The sequence below is a fragment of the Ptychodera flava genome, chromosome 1 (genome assembly GCF_041260155.1).
Source record: "Ptychodera flava strain L36383 chromosome 1, AS_Pfla_20210202, whole genome shotgun sequence".
Lineage (NCBI taxonomy): Eukaryota > Metazoa > Hemichordata > Enteropneusta > Ptychoderidae > Ptychodera > Ptychodera flava.
In genome coordinates this window covers 61,309,504-61,331,469 of record NC_091928.1, presented here as the reverse complement: position 1 = coordinate 61,331,469, position 21,966 = coordinate 61,309,504, and the positions used below count along the sequence as shown (strand labels likewise).

Here is a 21,966-nt window from a genome sequence, read left to right as displayed (position 1 = left end):
TGAAAACTTTAAGAGATTGATGTGTGTAATGGCGCAGAATGGTGCAATCTGTCAGAGGTATTTTCAATTTGTTTTGTTATCAGTAACAATTAATGCTCCCAAAGGGGGGGGGGGAAGCACGTGAGGGACTTCTTCCTCTCGCATCAAATCACACACACACTACGTATATACATAAATTACTGTCAAGCTTTGGCTTTGAAAATATTTGGGAAAATCAACAGGTAGACAAAACAGATTTGAAAACATAGGTTTCAAAATAGAAGAACATTTTAGACACAAAATACATAATGTATTATTTGATTAATGATAATAAACATATGAAAAATAAATTAAAGAAATGCTGTTTATTCAAACTACACACCAACACTATGAAATTTACTTTGACATTGTGAAAAATCCACAGACAAGGGCTTCTCCAACACAATTTAGACTAAGTGTATATCAACTTAACATAGAAACAGGCAGACATTGTAAAATGGGAGCAGAAAAGCGTTTCTGCCCATATTGCAAGAGTAACAAAATAGAATATGAAATACACTTTCTACTCCAATGCCCATTATATATCAAAGAAAGAATACAAATCCTGCCTTTAAAAGACAAGAAACAAAGTTTAACTGAAACATTTATTGAAATAATGGCAAACAATGACACCAGTTGTTTCTTTGGCAAAATTTATTTATTGTGGTTTTGAAAAGAGAAAGGGTTATATTATTTCTAAATGAATTTTGAGGTTTTTCTTTCTTTCTTTCTGACTTGTACAACTTGAAGTTTCCATTTTCAAGGTTCAATATCTGTATTGTATGTGCTAATATGTCAGACTGGCATACAGTTCAATAAAAGATCTATCTATCTATCGAGTGAACACACCTCGAACACCCACTGCGCGTGCGTGCTTATCTTTTGGGGCAAGGTAAAATGTTTTTTCAGATAGGGGGTTTGCTTAATTTTGATGACAATGCTGAAGGGTCATTTTCAAGATGGCCGACAATGTGTCACCGGTAGAGTTTGTTTGCGTATCAAAACACAAACTCTTCCTACTCCTGTCTCGTCTGATGTGCCGCGGATATTCTTTTTGAAGTTGTTTGTCAAATAACAAACTTCATGCGAAGACAGGGTGTTGAAACCTTTAAATGCGGATGCTAAAGTTGTTAATTCAAGGGACGATGGCTACTCTCGGCAAAGGTAAGAATTCCTGTACTGGTTGCTATAAAAACGGTTTGCACACAAGGCCAGGTGTTTGGTTGGAGGGACTGTGTCTGAGAATAAGTTTACTACGAATAACTGCTTGTGAAGTTATTATGGTTTTCAGTTGCGAACACTTCTCTAAAGATTAATGAACAGAAAATAATGTGAAAATCCTTTGACTCGGTTTTACTTCATATATATTGCATGATTGGATAGGGCATCGCTACAACAACGCACTCCCCGTAGTCATAAAAGTACTACATCTCTGCTTAAACAGACTAGTACGAAAGTATTGACCCTGAAATAATTTAACGGAAGATCTCTGTGGCCGGAGTCTTTGTTACGTTTTTATCTGTCTTTTATTTTGATTGACCTTACACGTAAATGTATGGCGGTGTCGGACTACATAATCAATCACAAACTGCATTGATTGATTCGTGGTTCCTTTGATGTGGAAGGACGTAGAGTGATACAGAGATGCCGACCCTATCATTTCATTGGATTTCTTGTTTTCAAATATATGTTCTAAGGTAGTAGTCAAGGATTTGTTTAATACAATTACAGTCGAAATTTCATTTGAGATATATTTTGCAAGCTACCTACACTTTAACAGTATTTGCCAGGGTTGAGAACACCTACACTTACAGTATTTGCCAGGGTTGAGAACAATAGATACATAGTTGTAGAACCTTAAAGTACTAATTGTAATGTCACATAACATAATTTCATTGATATGCCTCAGTAACATGGCTTGGGGGCCATAGTGAAATTTATGTGCACCCTTCAAAAAACACTTCCGGTGTGTTCTTAACCGTCCGTGGAGGAGGCTGGTAGTGACGTGAGACTTTGAGCTCCAATAGTAGGTATTCCTTATGATATAATCATTTTCAGTTTTTCACATCTAGTTAGTCCATTCACCACACTTCACCATTTCGCATTGAAATAATTCTCAATATATAACTGATTTTCGAATGATTTGATTCACTCATTTCCCAACTCACTGGGTAGGTACATGTACAGTCGATAGATTTTGCAACTCTGTATAGGTAATTGTGCTAGTTGTGCTATGTCAATAGGCCTATTCTCAAATGATGTCAATGTTCTCTTATTAATATGAAAAGATAAATTTTAAATATTTGGATTACACTTTTGGAAATTATGCTTGCAAGAATGGAAAAAAATTCAACTTATTAGGCAACTGCTAGCATACGGTACACATGAACGGTTCTGACTACAACAAGCAGCAAGAACAGGGACACATACAACATTTATAAAATTTGTCCGCATTTCAAGCAGCAGTATCCAATGTCACGCATGTGCAACTATAGTCAGCAACAAAGCTGTACCTGCGAACAGCACTCTTACAATGAGTGTGAATATAATTACCTGTAGTACATGAGTATTCTGGTACAATCTGTTTGTGCATTTTTCTTACAAATGATACACTAGATTTTAATTTCATTTTTGCATATATGATTTAATTGAAAAAAATGTCATAGTAAAGCAGAATGCCACTGTGAATCTATCACAACTAAGAGAAACAATCCAGCAGTTATCTGAAATTATAATAACCAGTTGCTCAGCTCATTTAATTGATTGTGATATTTATCACAATTGGGTGTGGAATTCCTATGAAAATAAATGTAGTATGATTTCATTATTTTATAGCAGCCCGAGTTCCTGTACCTCCAAGACGTCCCAAGTCCAGTGTGGTGAGACAAAACAAACCAGTGACGAGAGAAGTGAGATCAACTGCTTCAACTCCAACCAACAAGAAAAATACTCCACACAGCAAGTCAGACAGTAATATTGCTGCAGCATTTCAAAAATTAAAATTACACGAGAACAATCAGCGAGGTGTTAGGTAAGCCAAAATGTCATGGAAAATGTCATCTTCATCTACAAATGTCACGAAAAAGGGTATCTGCCTCGGAAGTGAAAGACTTAAACTTTTGCTCAAACTTTCCTACATGAATATTCGATCATTGTCTTTCAAAATCAAGAATAAAATTTGAGGTCACCATGCAAATTTTGGTACTAGAGAAACAAGTCACCCAAAATTTTAATACTAGTATTTGAAATTCAAAATGGCCGCCATTAGTGTGTTAACTCTGTGGAGAAAAATAAGATGTTTGATTTTCCAAAAAAAAACTCTGAAAAGTTTTCTTACACCAAGAGCTTTAAAATGAGCCCTCACAAGGGCTAATACGAAAGAGAATTGTAAAAAGTTGTGAGTCCAAATATCTGTCCCCGAGGTGTATTCTTCCTTAATAAACAAATGGAAAATGTCACAAAAATAAACAAATGCTTAGGGAAATTGCCAAAACGCACAACGTTCATGTAAAGTGTCACATTAATGTACACATTTTATGGTAAGTCACCTCATGCAGAAATTTCATGGAAAACATTGCCCATGGAAAACATTGCCCATGGAAAACATCGCCCACGGAAAACATTGCCCAAATTCAAAAACTTGATGGAAAACATTTACCAGCAAGTCTAAGTTTCAAGAAAGTTTCTCTGAAGCTTGTACTTTTGTTCTATAATTATCAATGTGAGGAATTCAAGCTCAAAATGGCCAAAAACTTTTAAGTAGAATTTTGATATTTCAAAAAAATTGTGATTATTCAAGCTATTTATGAGTATTGAGCAGATGTTATATCAATTTGGAAATTGAGGTAGATAGTTTGATTGGCAAGATAGTTTGATCGGCAAGTTTGTCCAAAATTGAGCACACTTTGAATTAAATTCATTCTACTGTCTGTTAATAGTAATCTGTAAGAACTGGAGAAACAGGATTGTGTGATGACTTCTTGTAATCATGTACCAGATGAAGTGTGTAAGTTGTCTCTAGGGCATATACCAGATGGAGTGTGTAAGTTGTCTCTAGGGCATGCAGACAATTAAATACACAGTCATTATCTCTGAACGTTTTTGTTAATTTTGGATTAATTACAGGCTTTTATTAACAAGTCATCGTTGATGACACAGTCCCCACTTGTTAATGGGTACTTTGATTATGTCCTCAGAGAGGATAGAGTCCTCTTCATTAATTAGGTCTGTGATAAAAATACTTTGATACAGATAGCGCTCAATGGCCAAGAATGACCTACATACAAGAAAGACCTACATATGTATGACATAGGTTAATGTCCTTGTACCAACTTTGAATAAAATCGTTTGAGATATGCCTGAGTATTATGGCTCTGTACATGAAAAAATCGTAACAAAATGGCCGCACGGCAGCCATATTGGATCGTATCACATAACAAATTGACATGCATATGTATGACAGTAGTCAATCTCCTTGTACCAACTTTGAATAAATTCGCTTGATACATGTCTGAGTATTATGGCTCTGTACATGAAAACATTGTAATAAAATGGCTGCCTAGCGGCCATATTGGATCGTATCACAAACCAAATAGACGTACATATGTATGACATAGGTCAATGTCCTTGTACCAACTTGGAATAAAATCGGTTGAGATATGCCTGAGTTTTGGCTCTATACATGAAAAAATTGTAATAAAATGGCCGCCTGGCGACCATATTGGATCGTATCACAAAACAAATCGACATGCATATCTATGACATTGGTCAATGTCCTTGTACCAACTTTGAATAAAATTGGTTGAAACATGTCTGAGTTATGGCTTTGTACATGAAAAAATTGTAATAAAATGGCCGTCTGGCGGCCATATTGGATCGTATCACAAAACAAATTGACAAGCATATCTATGACATTGGTCAATGTCCTTGTACCAACTTTGAATAAAATCGGTTGAAACATGTCTGAGTTATGGCTCTGTACATGAAAAAATCGTAATAAAATGGCCGCCAGGCGGCCATATTGGATCGTATCACAAAACAAATAGACTTGCATATCTATGACATTGGTCAATGTCCTTGTACCAACTTTGAATAAAATTGGTTGAGACATGTCTGAGTTATGGCTCTGTACATGAAAAAATTGTAATAAAATGGCCGCCTGGCGGCCATATTGGATCGTATCACAAAACAAATCGACATGCATATCTATGACACTGGTCAATGTCCTTGTACCAACTTTGAATAAAATCGGTTGAAACATGTCTGAGTTATGGCTCTGTACATGAAAATATCGTAATAAAATGGCCGCCTGGCGGCCATATTGGATCATATCACAAAACAAATCGACGTGCATCTGTATGACATATGAAGTAATCCTTGTACCAAGTTTGAATGAAATCGCTCCTTGCATCTCTGAGATATCTGCGTGAACGGACGACGCACGGACGGACGGACGCACGGACGCACGGACGCACGCACGGACATGACCAAACCTATAAGTCCCCCCGGACGGTGTCCGTGGGGACTAAAAAGCCAGGACAAAAGTTTGCTGTTCGTATCCTTTTTAATCTCATAAACATTTCTTTCTTTATTTCAGTGTATCTCAATCACGGAAGTTTTCAACTAGCTCAACTAAGAAAACAGAATGCGAAACTATTGAAGACATTGCCAGAGTCATTTTAAACAAAAAAGCCAAAAATATTGTGGTAATGGCTGGAGCTGGTATCAGCACACCAAGTGGAATTCCAGATTTTAGGTAATCTTGAAATAGCGATATATTCTAAAATATTGTCACCAGTGTAATATTAAGTATATTGTCACCAGTGTAATATTGACTATATTGTCACCAGTGTAATATTGACTATATTGTCACCAGTGTAATATTGACTATATTGTCACCAGTGTAATATTGACTATATTGTCACCAGTGTAATATTGACTATATTGTCACCAGTGTAATATTGAGTCTGTTGTCACCAGTGTAATATTGAGTATATACGGTAGTCCCAGTGTAATATTGAGTACATTATCACAGTGTAATATTGAGTATCTGGTATAAATTTTAACATTTTATTACATATATAATAAAGGGCAAAAAATATGTGTGATAACAAAATCATTTTTCACAACAACTCAAGACCCTTGATTTTACAGCGGTGATAAATCAAAAGATGAAGACGTACAAACCATATATTACTCTTGTCTTTGACTCTCTGCATTCTAATATATTTTGTGCCAAATATATCATAGGTGAAATTAATCAAACATCATGCCCATTTCAGTGTCCAAGGATGAAATGAGCATTGCACAGCACAGTAACATTTGCATTGCACAGTGCTAAAAATGAAATGTGCTCTATAAAATTATCGACCAAGCTGTCAGTAACATTGTATAACATTTCTCTTGAACACCGTATGTTTGGAGGTCAGGATTCTTAAGTCATACTTTCACTCCTGACTTATCAGATCGTGATGACATCCTACATCAACACTCTGCTTTGTATGGCACAGCTTACTCTGCTTTGTATGGCACAGCTTACTGGCACAACTTACATTGCTTTGTATGGCACAGCTTACTCTGCTTTGTATGGCACAGCTTACTCTGCTTTGTATGGCACAGCTTACTGGCACAACTTACATTGCTTTGTATGGCACAGCTTACTCTGCTTTGTATGGCACAGCTTACTCTGCTTTGTATGGCACAGCTTACTCTGCTTTGTATGGCACAGCTTACTCTGCTTTGTATGGCACAGCTTACTCTGCTTTGTATGGCACAGCTTACTCTGCTTCGTATGGCACAGCTTACTCTGCTTTGTATGGCACAGCTTACTGGCACAACTTACATTGCTTTGTATGGCACATCTTACTCTGTTTCGTATGGCACAGCTTACTCTGCTTTGTATGGCAGAGCTTACTCTGCTTCGTATGGCACAGCTTACTCTGCTTTGTATGGCACAGCTTACTCTGCTCCGTATGGCACAGCTTACTCTGCTCCGTATGGCACAGCTTACTCTGCTTTGTATGGCACAGCTTACTCTGCTTTGTATGGCACAGCTTACTCTGCTTTGTATGGCACAGCTTACTCTGCTTTGTATGGCACAGCTTACTCTGCTTTGTATGGCACAGCTTACTCTGCTTTGTATGGCACAGCTTACTCTGCTTTGTATGGCACAGCTTACTCTGCATTGTATGGCACAGCTTACTCTGCTTTGTATGGCACAGCTTACTCTGCATTGTATGGCACAGCTTACTCTGCTTTGTATGGCACAGCTTACTCTGCTTTGTATGGCACAGCTTACTCTGCATTGTATGGCACAGCTTACTCTGCATTGTATGGCACAGCTTACTCTGCTTTGTATGGCACAGCTTTCTCTGCTTCGTATGGCACAGCTTACTCTGCTTCGTATGGCACAGCTTACTCTGCTTGTATGGCACAGCTTACTCTGCTTTGTATGGCACAGCTTACTCTGCTTGGTATGGCACAGCTTACTCTGCTTGGTATGGCACAGCTTACTCTGCTTGGTATGGCACAGCTTACTCTGCTTTGTATGGCACAGCTTACTCTGCTTTGTATGGCACAGCTTACTCTGCTTTGTATGGCACAGCTTACTCTGCTTTGTATGGCACAGCTTACTCTGCTTGTATGGCACAGCTTACTCTGCTTTCGTATGGCACAGCTTACTCTGCTTCGTATGGCACAGCTTACTCTGCTTTGTATGGCACAGCTTACTCTGCTTTGTATGGCACAGCTTACTCTGCTTTGTATGGCACAGCTTACTCTGCTTTGTATGGCACAGCTTACTCTGCTTGTATGGCACAGCTTACTCTGCTTCGAATGGCACAGCTTACTCTGCTTCGATATGGCACAGCTTACTCTGCTTCGTATGGCACAGCTTACTCTGCTTGGTATGGCACAGCTTACTCTGCTTGGTATGGCACAGCTTACTCTGCTTGTATGGCACAGCTTACTCTGCATTGTATGGCACAGCTTACTCTGCTTGTATGGCACAGCTTCTCTGCTTTGTATGGCACAGCTTACTCTGCTTTGTATGGCACAGCTTACTCTGCTTGTATGGCACAGCTTACTCTGCTTTGTATGGCACAGCTTACTCTGCTTCGTATGGCACAGCTTACTCTGCTTTGTATGGCACAGCTTACTCTGCTTCGTATGGCACAGCTTACTCTGCTTCGAATGGCACAGCTTACTCTGCTTGTATGGCACAGCTTACTCTGCTTTGTATGGCACAGCTTACTCTGCTTCGTATGGCACAGCTACTCTGCTTGTATGGCACAGCTTACTCTGCTTTGTATGGCACAGCTTACTCTGCTTTGTATGGCACAGCTTACTCTGCATTGTATGGCACAGCTTACTCTGCATTGTATGGCACAGCTTACTCTGCTTTGTATGGCACAGCTTACTCTGCTTTGTATGGCACAGCTTACTCTGCTTTGTATGGCACAGCTTACTCTGCTCCGTATGGCACAGCTTACTCTGCTTTGTATGGCACAGCTTACTCTGCTTTGTATGGCACAGCTTACTCTGCTTTGTATGGCACAGCTTACTCTGCTTTGTATGGCACAGCTTACTCTGCTTGTATGGCATAGCTTACTCTGCTTTGTATGGCACAGCTTACTCTGCTTTGTATGGCACAGCTTACTCTGCTTTGTATGGCACAGCTTACTCTGCTTTGTATGGCACAGCTTACTCTGCTTTGTATGGCACAGCTTACTCTGCTTTGTATGGCACAGCTTACTCTGCTTTGTATGGCACAGCTTACTCTGCTTTGTATGGCACAGCTTACTCTGCTTTGTATGGCACAGCTTACTCTGCTTTGTATGGCACAGCTTACTCTGCTTTGTATGGCACAGCTTACTCTGCTCCGTATGGCACAGCTTACTCTGCTTTGTATGGCACAGCTTACTCTGCTTTGTATGGCACAGCTTACTCTGCTTTGTATGGCACAGCTTATTTGCTTCTTTGAATGCTTCATTCATGTTCTGTTGATGTTTAATCTCATCTCTGTCATCCTTTTCTTATTTTTGGTGTGATTTTAAACTTGATGTCAATTGGAGTATTGTTGTTTTCCATAATCACACATTTCACAGGCTATTTAACTACCCAAGATATACTAGCCCATCTGAAATGTTAGTCAATATTATGCTAATTCTCTCTCTGTTCACAGATGTAAATCTACTTAATACAACTTTCACATGTTTCCAAAACAGTCTGAATGTACTGATCAGTCACCTATGTGCTTTCCTAAACCCTGATTCCAATCTTGTTGTCTGGACATGTTACATGGAGTTTATCTTTTCTCTGTGTGTTACACACTCTCTCTTTCTTTCCTTTGTTTTCCTTTTCATGTTGTCCTTTGTAGAGTCATTATAACTAGTACATAGGTTACTATGGACTCATGTTAGTCTGAAATAATGTGATATGAATCAAAGATATAGTAATAATAATGATAGCCAAAAAATCACATTGCATCAAAACAGCCCAAAGATGACATGTACCCCATTGTCCTTTTAGATTTGATACATTAACCATCATATGTTGAGGGCACTGAATAGTGTTATCCATCAGAAATATGTTTAAAGTAAGCGCTTATATGAAGTGAACTGGTCAAAACCAATTGGCCTACCATCGCTGGTTAAGGGGGAGCGTAGAGAGCGCCCTCGAGTGACAGATCTTTCAGTCTAATCATAGCAGTATGTTGATATTTTGGCGTGGGACGCAAAAAAGGATTTTTGCTCACGACAAGAGCTCGTGTATGTGCCAACTGTGCCGTATCAGGAATATAGCATGGTTATTTTCAGTTTGCTGTATTTGCGCCATCAATATACTTGTCAGGGCTCCCCCTAAGTCACCAAATGATTAGCCAACTCATCAGCCAAATCAAAAATCTTTTAGCCATTTTGAGTAACTTTTAGCCAGTTTAAGATCTCAAGTGTGGCAACAGCTTTCTCGTCATTCAGGATCCCTAATTTTACAAATCAAGATGTTTTGTATGATGTTCATGATGGTTTTTACATTAAAGAAATATGTGTTTAGTTTTTGCATTTATAATCTGTGTTTTTATGACTTTTCAGGGATAGAAATCCTTTTTGGTGGTAAACTTTAAACACCAGAAATAAAATTAGGTAGCAATTGAATTCTAAAAATCTGGTAGCAATGTTAAGTGTATATTACAAGAGGTACAGATTGAATATTTCTGCCACATTCAGTTAGTATTCACAGTATGATAGCTTGTCATAAGTTACAGGCTTCTCATGTGGCAAATTTATGCAGTCTTCTGTAACTAAATGTTTGAGCCACACAAGTAAAACAATTTTCCATGCAGAAGACAGCATTTATGGTATAGCACAATGGCAGTGTAGATACGATTATTGTGGTATTTAAGGCCCCGGTTTTACTTGTATGTCATAGTTGTGATCAAGCAGGCTGAAATAGCATCTTGAGTATAAGTACTTTTCTTGAGACAAAAAGGGCTGGGCCAAACAAAACTCTTGTAAAACAAGACACAACGATATATGTTCATTTAAATTACTCACTGTTTGAGGGCATTCATTGTTTTAATGATTATGATAACATTTTAGCCCAGATATATTTTCATTTGATATTTTGATATCATCAAGAAATGTCTGATGATGTTCACTTCTAGATCATTAAACTGGTGGAATCTACAAAAATATTAAAATCATTCAGAATCACATAATTTCTTGTATAAGTTATAGCAGTCTGAAAGTAGGCCGAATGGGAGTCAGTCAAGCTGAATGCCATTTAAATTGGAAGGCAGCAAAATTACCTTTCACCTATTGGACCACCCTAGGTGGTTTCTTGGGAACCATAATTGTGTAATTAGGGGGTCTTCATGCATGACATCACATGATGAGATGACCTAGACTTGACCTTTTCAGAAAACCTCAGATTTTCTCCTTTTCCTTTGTATTATGGCTCCGTTTGTGAAAGTTTCCTTTGAAATTATGGTTTTTACTATCAAACTGAGTACGGTAGTTGCAGGCCAAATTTTGATTCAGCAAAGAAGGTAAAACTTTTGATAGACTCAAGGACGACCCAGGACTCACAGAAGCAAAGCAGGCCTCAGTGTATTCACGGACGTTTAATACGTTCATGATGTATTGTAGTATCGAACAGCAACAGTGTTTGTTTTACGTACCAGGGAATTTGTAACTTTGTAGAAAGGAGATTAAACTGTTTCAATACATTGCAACTTTGTAGGAAGGAGGGTAAACTGTTTCAACATCTTACAACATTTTATTGTTAGGTGTAGTTTTCTGTTGGGGAGGTCTAAGAATTCAATAGCCACTACATTAGCCAAACAGAATTTTGTAGCCATTTTTAACTTTCTTTCGCATTTGGTGAATTGGCGAATAGGTAGCGGGAGCCCTGCTTGTATGATATAATATAGTATGAGGTTATTACAAAAATACCGCAAAGGATGCAAGAGGACATTTGCATTGCAGCGTATCGCCCGACGCGAAGCAGAGGGCGATGCGCGGCGCCAATGTTCGAGTGTATCCTTTGCGCTATTTTCGTAATAACCTTATTGTTATACATCATATATTTGTGACTGGGGCATCAAATTGTCAGAGTACCGGTAATGATCGTTTTCGTGCAATATCAACAATTTTTCTTCTGATTTATAGCGCAAGTGTGAAACGCTATCTCGGACATGCTTCTGCAAGTTCTGGATAGTGTGTGTGTGTGTGTGCACTATACACGAACGTACAGAGCGCGCACAAGACCTGTTTTGGCACTCGTCTAATGAGTCCCTTGAAACCGTTCAACAGTGAATGCGCAGACACAGATGCAGGAGATTGGGTGTCTGGAAACCGTACATTTTATTTTCCGTACAGCCTTTTTAGCGCACGCAAAATTCTATTGTTCTAGATGGTAGATGTACCGGTATAACAATTGTTTATATCTGCCCCTCAGACCATCTTAGGGCACTGAATACTAATATCCAGCGGCAGAAATACCTTATCTCTGACCATCAGACCATTGATAGCGATCCATTCCTTGCATGTGATGACTTGTAGTTTCACAAAATGTATCACACTGACAGTGGTTTGTGCTATGATGGTTATCTTACAGGTCCCCAGGTACCGGACTCTATGATAATTTACAGAAATACAGGATTCCATATCCAGAGGCCATATTTGATATTGATTATTTACAACGAGATGCAAGACCATTTTTCACAATAGCCAAGGAGTTATTTCCAGGGAATTATCGCCCAAATTATGTCCATTTTTTTGTGAGACTGTTGCACGAGAAAGGATTGTTGCTAAGAATGTACACACAGAATATTGATGGCTTAGAAAGATGTAAGTACAATATTCAATGTTGGTTTCATCTGTCAAATGTTTTCATCAAATTATTTGTATTCAAAAATGGCAAGTCTTGTTTACCAACATCTCGGACAATCCTTTCAGTGTTTCCTTTAGATAAAAACAATCCCTGTGTTAACTATATCATGGAGAAAAGTAAGATTTTTTATTTTCGAAAAGTAAAACGGTGAAAGTTTTTCTTATTCAAAGGGCTTCAAAATGAGCCCCCTCAAGTGGTAGATCAGAAAAGAATTGTAAAAGTTTGAGAGTCCAAATGTCTGTCCCAGAGGCGCATTCTACCTTGAGCTAAATGAATTAATCTTGACAGAGAAGCATTTCATCTTTCATCAAGCCATGGTCATCAATTCACCAACGCTATCTAGATATTGAGTTATAATTTCAGAATTCTAAAATAGTTCTTTCTGCAGAAGCTAGATGCACACCATACAGCTTGTTCATTGTTTTCACCAACAATGTTATTTTGTAATGTTCCAGTGGCAGGTATTCCCGCCAGTAAGTTAGTGGAAGCCCATGGCACATTTGCTACCTCATCTTGTATACGATGCAATCTCAAACACAACACAGAAGATATTAAAGATAAGATATTTACTGGCAAGATTCCAAGATGTAAATCAGCAACCTGTACAGTGAGTAGTTGATTTCTAGATCTGAATTAGAGTTGAGAATTCAGAGCACAATCGTGATTCTTGCAAAGTGGTGTACTGGCAATGACATCCTATGGGAATTTGTACTCTATATTGACTAATTAGTCAGTTTGGTGAGCAGAATATGTACTACATAGTAGACCACTTAGTTCAGTCTGGGAGTGTGACAGTGTACTATTAGACCACATAGTTCAGTCTGGGAGTGTGTACTATTAGACCACTTAGTTCAGTCTGGGAGTGTGTGCTATTAGACCACTTAGTTCAGTCTGGGAGTGTGTACTATTAGACCACTTAGTTCAGTCTGGGAGTGTGTGCTATTAGACCACTTAGTTCAGTCTGGGAGTGTGTACTATTAGACCACTTAGTTCAGTCTGGGAGTGTGTGCTATTAGACCACTTAGTTCAGTCTGGGAGTGTGTACTATTAGACCACTTAGTTCAGTCTGGGAGTGTGTGCTATTAGAACCACTTAGTTCAGTCTGGGGAGTGTGTACTATTAGACCACTTAGTTCAGTGTGCAGGCCATTTGTATTTCATATGGTCTGCTTTGTATGTATGATAAGAGAAAATTAGAAAGTAAATTATTTTTCTATACAGAAGTAGACTGGTACTGTTAAGAGCTTTTTAAGTCATGAAGAGTAAGCCTTCAACATTAATAAGTGAATTTGATACATGATTTAGCAGTTGTAGAGTTCGCTACGGTAGTTATGATGTTTGTTGTGGTTATTATGATGTTTGATTGTCCAAATTTGGAATGATATCACTGCCCCATCTCTAATATTCAAAAACAGAAATTCAACCAAATTTTTTTCACCAAATCTTGACAAACAACTAGCACAAGATTAATGATAATAGTTCTTATTAGTGCCACTGTTTTGATACAAAATACCTCATGCTTGAGGCTTAAAAAACAAAATGATACAAAATTTGTCTCAAATTCCTGTCAGTATAGGCCAACTTTTGACAATAACATTGTGCAGTACACCATTTTGTAATTAACCTATGTTCTTAGCAACAATCTTGATTGTGAAAATTTCTGTTTCATTTGAATGGAATGATAAAACATTTTGATATACCAGATCCATGAGGTCTGTAGGGTGATCTGTGTGAATAGAAAATGCATGTAAATGGGAGTTGTTATCGTAGGGCTTTGTACAATTAAATCTCAACACATTATTCACTAACATTTCAGGGAATTGTCAAACCAGATATTGTATTTTTTGGAGAAGATTTACCTCGGAGATTCTATTATTATTTAAAAGACTTTCCTCAGTGTGATCTTCTTATTGTGATGGGAACTTCATTAGAGGTAAGTGTTAATACTTTGTTTAATACCAATGATCAGTGTTCATGGAGTCAGTGTTGGGTCAGTGTTCAATGATGAGTCAGTGTTCATTGAGTCAGTGTTCAATGTTGATGCAATGTGAAATGTAGACTGAAAGATTCCGTCGCGAGCGGGCGCTCCGGCGCACTGCGACCTACGACCCTTTACCATGACTGAAGGCACACTGTTGAAATCCTGTTCTCCAACAAAATTTTGTTGGAACCAATCATATTACAGAAACGAGTTAATTGACAGTATGTAGGGTAACAAGACCGCCCACATCGTTCACTCATCGCGTGATCGTGATTAGCATATTCAAAACTGTCGCCCGGCTTTTGTCCCGCCTAAGTTTATATCATGTCTCGTTTGTCAACAAACACAACGTGTTTTTTCAAACTCAAAGTATTGAAAATCAAACGGCCGAAGCTATACTCATGTTGACGTCTGTGTCTAGCGTTCCGATTTGATCATTAATTAATGGCCGATCCGACAATCGCCCACTCGCATTGCCGAGGCAGTCAGTAAATGTTCTGATGTATATAATATTATGTTGAAAAGAGAGCAAGGCTCCGCTGTGATGTACGTCAGTTCCACTGTAGAGTTGCTTCAGTTTCTCGGCGATATCGGTCGTTTTCGAAAAGATCGACCTTTTCTTCCGAGAGTCTACAGTCTCCCCGCAGACTGCACATTCTGCTGCGCTCAGCGCGAAAGACGCTATGGAGTTTTTTTATAGGCGTCAATTGAGCCATACAGACAACTGTATCTACATGTAAGTTTTTTCTCCGACATGCGGCTAGCCTAAGCTTACACACACGTGTCGTTGTTTTCATCTGCCGAGTAGAGCGATTATGCAATGTCGGCGCTGCCGATGCAGTTGATTGACATTGTTGTCTTGACTACCGCGTGTTCATTTAGCCCGTAAACAGCCCACGTGAGCAATATTCAAATTACACTACCATGATTTACATATTTGAAAAGTCTGTGAAGTCAGTTGTGTGGGCGGTACTTTTTTTCTTTGAGTTTGCCGCGGCTAGGTACAGTGTGCCTTCAGTCGTGGTAAAGGGTCGTAGGTCGCTGTGCGCCGGAGCGCCCGCACGCGACGGAATCTTTCAGTCTATGTGAAATGTCCATTAGTACAAACATTAATAATGAGATGGTGAGAAACAGTAAGCAATCTGAAACAAGAAAAAATGGCTCTATTTTGTGAAACATTGTGAAAATACACATTTCATAAAATAACAAATTTATCTTCAATCAATTCATATGATTGTGCAACAAGATCAGTTCTTCATATGGTAACCATCCATAGCATAATTCACCATGGTAACCATCCATCACATAATTCACTGTGGTAACCACCCATGGCATAAGTCACCATGGTAACCATTCTTAGCCGAATTCACCTTGGTAACCATCCATTGGTTACTTCACACAGTCACATCAATGAAATTTACTTTCAGTTCAGTTCACTGATATCTGTGAAATTCAGTTCAATATTTTGCTGTTAAGATAAAGTTAACAAAAGAATCATGGCGTTTTGAATGCCACTGTATAGCAAATGTTTGTCTTCTGGTGACTGAAGTTAATGTCAGTATTTAGCTGTGAAACAGAAAGGGAGAAAGAGTTGATTTGACTGATGATCTTAATATCAGACAATAAGGAACAAGTATAATTATGAGTGAGTTCAGTATCTGGGTTTGAACTGTTCCTCTTGAATTTATGTGATGAACCAAGATGGCAATTCATTGTAGCTAAGACAAAGACTAGATCAGGTGAATCAAATTCTGTATTCTTTGCTGTTGCTCTTTGTGATATTTGTACAGAAAGTATTTGATGGAATATTCAATATCTTCTCTATTTTCTATTTCTTTCATGTGTAGGTTTACCCATTTGCAGGAATTGTTGATTCAACCAGGACATATATACCAAGACTTCTTATAAACAGACAAGTGGTGGGTCCATTTGTCAGAAAGGCCAGATTTAATGATGTTAGTGAGATTGGAGATATTGTGGAAAGTGTTAAGAAATTTGCCAGAGTTTTGGGATGGAAAAAAGCCATGGAGGATCTCATTGAAGAAAGTGAAGGCAAAACGGTAAGTTGATTTTATACACTTGGAAACAGGTACAGTGAGTTCATTTCATTCCCAACCTAAGAATCACATGGATGCATAGTTGTTTCTTATTCATAGGACTGTTGAAATGAGCTGATGGTTTGAAATTATGAAGTCCCTTTTTCAATGCCATAACAACATGGGAACCTGAAGGGCGCCCTCAGTGGCCATTAGGACCCATAATTACACACATATGTGTTGTCAGTTTACACTCATTAGGGGTTTTCATGTTGCTAGCTGGAAGCACTTGACAATTTGTATGTCCGTCATGGCTTCTCCGACCAATTCTTCTGTCAAAATACCGACAGATTCCAACTGTTCACCATCATAGACAAATTGGTTTACTTGAAAACGTTGATTATAACTTTCAATGGTTTTTGGTAAGAAAAGTGTATTGCTGATAGCGATGTCAAATGTATTTCAACATACGACATAAGAGTGAAAAGGCAATATACCGGAAGTTGTTTTCTAAAGCAAGAATGATAAAGTGGGTTAAATGTCATAGAAAGTAACAGCTTTTACAGCAGATATTGCCTCCAAATACTGTTACTTGCTATTCCTTGCAGCTATTTTCATCAATACTCACTCACCTAGGCAGAGGATGGCTGTGCATTTTCAATTGCTAAGACATCATTCTGCATATTTATTTTCTCAGAATGGAGAGAGTCAGGCAGAATCAAAGACTGGAGATGATGTCAACAATGATGAAAATGAACATGACACCAAATCAAGTGAAAACGGTTGCCATGACAATCAACAAGCAAGAGGAGAAATTCAATCAGAGATCAAGGACAATGACAATCCAGGGAAATCTGAGAATTGTAAACAAACAACAAAATCAAATGATAAAACAACACAATCAAAATCTACACTTGATAATAATCGTTATGGAAAGAAACCATTACCAAGATCAGCACCGTCAGCGACATCAAATAGATCATACAGCACAACTAATAAGAACCCTACTGCTTTCAGAAATGAAAGCATAGCTGACCTTAAACTAGGAAAATCTGTCTACCCATCAAGTAAACCAGCTGTTAGCAGAGACAACCTGCGGTTACCAAGGATACCAAATTACCAATCTAGAAATTATAACAGAAGAGTGGTCAGCAGACAAAGACAGATATCATCTAGCAGTGAAGATAGTAGTGATGAAACGTCAGACTCGACCAGTGATTCAGATTGAAATGAACTTTTAGTGAAGGATTCGTCCTTTATTGAGGAATCTGAAATGAACTGAAATCTAAGGGAAGGGTTCTTCTTTTATTGAGGAGTCTGAAGTGAATTGAAATCTATCTGAAGGATTCGTCTTTTATTGAGGAATCTGAAATGAATTGAAATCTAAGGGAAGGGTTCTTCTTTTATTGAGGAGTCTGAAGTGAATTGAAATCTATCTGAAGGATTTGTCTTTTATTGAGGACTGAAATGAATTTAAATATCATTTAAGGATTCATATATTATAATATAGAGCAATCTGAAATGAAATCTTATTGAAGGATTTATATGTATTTGTCATTGAGAGTCCAAAATCAATTCTCTATTACTAGTGATTGTACTATTTCAGTGACAGCAAAAGAATAGTTGTTTAGGACTCATCTCTTAAAGATTTTATTATCAGAGCAAGTTAACTACAAATGTATTCTGTCTGGCAGAACATTAACACTACTAGTCTACGTAACTGTTGATAAAGTTTACATCATGATATTGTCAGTAAGTTTGTATTGTTACAAAGACCTGTTCAGATCAATGAATGCAATGTCCCTCATAAAATGAAATGGAAGATACGATGACAGAGGCACTGCCTTCAAACCCAATCAGGATGAAATTTAATAAATGAGTGTTAGTGAGAAATGGAATTTGTTAAAAGATTATCTTGGACTGTTTTATTATATGATATGTAATTTATTATTAGGTATATGTAAATAGTTTTCTTCCAATTTTTTTGACAAAGTATCTAAAAGAGTAAATAACTAAACAAGTCTACCTTGTAAATAACTTGCTCATAGATTTATTTGTAAATCATTCTGACAAATTATCAGTGAGCTGGGGATACCAGCATAGCTGAAGATGCCAGCATAGCTAGGGATACCAGTATAGCTAGAGATACCGGCATAGCTTGAGATACCAGTATAGCTAGAGATACCAGCATTTCTATTATTTTGAAATGAAAACAAACACTTTTATGATGCAAACTGTACATTTTGACAGAAAAAGTTTTTTTGGTGAGTGTTTATGTATTGAAGTGAAAGTGATAACACTATTTCACATTGAGTTCAAGTAACAGAGGAGTGTCAGCCATGACCCTCAGAATATGACTACATTAGCATCGTACACAATTGGTTGTGCACAGTTGCTTTTTGTGTGGCCACCCAAGTGAAAATCTGTGATTGGCTACCCTGGATAGAGCGGACTGCATTCCTTTAATTTGATAAATCATTGCTTCATATGAATTGACGGACTTCATGAAAAAATGTCATTATTTTCTGTGAGTAGCTTGTCAGTCTTAACAATGCACCACTTAGGATGTTTGCCAAAACAAGGAACTTGCTGTGTCTTTTTTATTTAATTTGTTCACATGCGATGTCCTTCATGAATTTCAGAGAGACAGGCACTGCCAATTTCAGCAGTATTGGTACTGACATTATTTGATCCAAAATATAGCTTCTATGAAGATTTCTTGATATTTTGCAAATTGACAAAGTCATTGTTAAAGTGTTTTAATCAGCATGCAATGCCAGAATTTGATTGACATGTGACTGTTAATCACTTTTGAAATGCACATTGTTATTTTCTGTCAGACTGTTTGAGGTTTCTGAAGTCATCAGATTTGATTTGAGTATTTCTATAATTTTTACGTTAGATACCTATTTGATGATTTATATTAAGAAACAAGAAAAATATGAAATCTAGACAAACTGAGAATGAATATGATGAAATTACTGCTGATCAGCCAGTCATTGGTAGGGTCATAGAAAGTACATATCTACAATGTACCTTGGACATAGAGGGTCCTTGGTGCCCATTCACATAGAGTGCAGTATGTGCCCATCCTCATACACTTTGAGCTCAGCCACATAGAGGGTAGTATGTGCCCATCCTCATACACTTTGTGCTCAGCCACATAGAGGGTAGTATGTGCCCATCCTCATACACTTTGTGCTCAGCCACATAGAGGGTAGTATGTGCCCATCCTCATACACTTTGTGCTCAGCCACATAGAGTGTAGTATGTGCCCATCCTCATACACTTTGTGCTCAGCCACATAGAGCGTAGTATGTGCCCATCCTCATACACTTTGTGCTCAGCCACATAGAGGGTAGTATGTGCCCATCCTCATACACTTTGTGCTCAGCCACATAGAGGGTAGTATGTGCCCATCCTCATACACTTTGTGCTCAGCCACATAGAGGGTAGTATGTGCCCATCCTCATACACTTTGTGCTCAGCCACATAGAGGGTAGTATGTGCCCATCCTCATACACTTTGAACTCAGCCACACTTCTAACATTGTGAGAGAGGATTGTTCTAAAATCTTGTAAAAAGTGAAAATTGAAGACAATGTTTCTAATAAGAAGAGCAGATTAGTAAACATCTCAGATAAGTGTTACAAATGACCAAGAACACCGTTAACCTGGTGTCCTCATATCAACATTTTTCCACTAATTGCCTTGTACTTTGGTATTTTCCACTAGATGTTTTTGAGATCCAGACAATCACAAACACTTAAAACTTAACATCACGTCTTTTACAGATAATAAACATTACTTACGCTAATTAGTAGGTATCCATGGCAACACTTTCACTTGAACAATATTGATTGTAATCCTTGTGACAATTAATATTGACAATGACAATAAATTTTAGGAAATATATATCTTCTCAATCTGGTTATCACTTTTGTCAACAAGTGAATTTTGTATTCTTGCCTCTCAGAGATTTCAAACCTTGCCATTTTGACTTGTCTTTGATGTCCCAGCATTACTTGTTTTGCTCTGTCAGTGAGTGTTGCTCTTGTAAAGGATGGTAATATTATGGGTTGATATGTCCACAAGTTTGTGTCAAATTGTCTGATGAGATAATATACCCATTTGTATTTTGTATCCACTGATCATAGATTGTTAATATACCAAGAACTTCATTAATCACCTGTCAGAATGTTGTTAGAGGTGGGAGGATTATGGGATAGCGTGTGTACCTATAGACTCCTTGGAAAGGCAGTTGTTAGAGGTGGGAGGATTATGGGATAGCGTGTGTACCTATAGACTCCTTGGAAAGGCAGTTGTTAGAGGTGGGAGGATTATGGGATAGCGTGTGTACCTATAGACTCCTTGGAAAGGCAGTTGTTAGAGGTGGGAGGATTATGGGATAGCGTGTGTACCTATAGACTCCTTGGAAAGACAGTTGTTAGAGGTGGGAGGATTATGGGATAGCGTGTGTACCTATAGACTCCTTGGAAAGGCAGTTGTTAGAGGTGGGAGGATTATGGGATAGCGTGTGTACCTATAGACTCCTTGGAAAGGCAGTTGTTAGAGGTGGGAGGATTATGGGATAGCGTGTGTACCTATAGACTCCTTGGAAAGACAGATGTTAGAGGTGGGAGGATTATGGGATAGCGTGTGTACCTATAGGTTCCATTGAAAGGCAGTTGTTAGAGGTGGGAGGATTATGGGATAGCGTGTGTACCTATAGACTCCTTGGAAAGACAGTTGTTAGAGGAGGGAGGATTATGGGATAGAGTGTGTACCTATAGGTTCCATTGAAAGGCAGTTGTTAGATGTGGGATTATGGGATAGAGAGTGTACCTAGAGAGTCCTTGGAAAGGCAGTTGTTGGTGAATTTTGGGATAGAGTGTGTACCTATAAATTCCTTGGAAAGGCAGTTGGTGGTGGGATTATCAGTGTTGCAGCCATGACACACCCTTGAATGTCCCTAAAACAGAACCCATTGTCCCGCATTCTCAAGTACTACGGGCCACCACAGACGCATTCATGAGTGAACTGTGTTTAATGAGTGTACATGTAGTCTAAATGACATCTGTTACTGATGAAGACCTTTCTTTTGCATGATTGTTTTGAGGCTTATATTTATGTACTATCAAAGCCGTGATTAAAAGTAATTAAAACGCTGCACTTCGTTATAATACTTGCTTGTAGTCCGACTGAGCTCTGATTGGAGGCAGATATGGTATACTGCTACAATTGCCTGATATTCATGCATAGTGACACAGTCCAAGTAGCTTGAATTGTATTTGTGAAACTAATTTATAATGCAAAATGTGATTGACAACTGACTTGTGTCCCAAAAATGTGCAAAATATCCCCGAATATAAACGGTAGTGGAACATAGTGTCCCCTAGTTTAAAATTCCTGGCTGCAACACTGGATTATGGGATACAATTTGTCACTGTCAGTTTATAATTTAGGTACCAGTATGAGTGTTGGGTACACAGGTGACTCTGATGTGATTGAAGTTTACACAGGAATAAACAACGACGCTAACA

The 21,966-nt window shown here is 38.2% G+C and overlaps 1 protein-coding gene across 2 annotated transcripts; it reads left to right on the top strand.

Moving 5' to 3' along the window:
- The first annotated feature begins 950 nt into the window (after window positions 1-950).
- On the top strand, window positions 951-20,327 carry LOC139142436 (NAD-dependent protein deacetylase sirtuin-3-like). 2 transcript variants are annotated; one of them, XM_070712381.1, is made up of 8 exons: window positions 951-1,182; window positions 2,857-3,049; window positions 5,615-5,773; window positions 12,133-12,365; window positions 12,864-13,015; window positions 14,224-14,340; window positions 16,236-16,448; window positions 17,122-20,327. In XM_070712381.1, the coding sequence occupies exons 1-8, from the start codon at window positions 1,131-1,133 to the stop codon at window positions 17,650-17,652; spliced, it is 1,650 nt and encodes a 549-aa protein (XP_070568482.1). In that variant the 5' UTR covers window positions 951-1,130; the 3' UTR covers window positions 17,653-20,327. The 2 variants fall into 2 exon arrangements, with proteins under 2 accessions (XP_070568482.1, XP_070568472.1); XM_070712371.1 differs by having other exon boundaries at window positions 2,854-3,049.
- The last annotated feature ends 1,639 nt before the right edge of the window (window positions 20,328-21,966 follow it).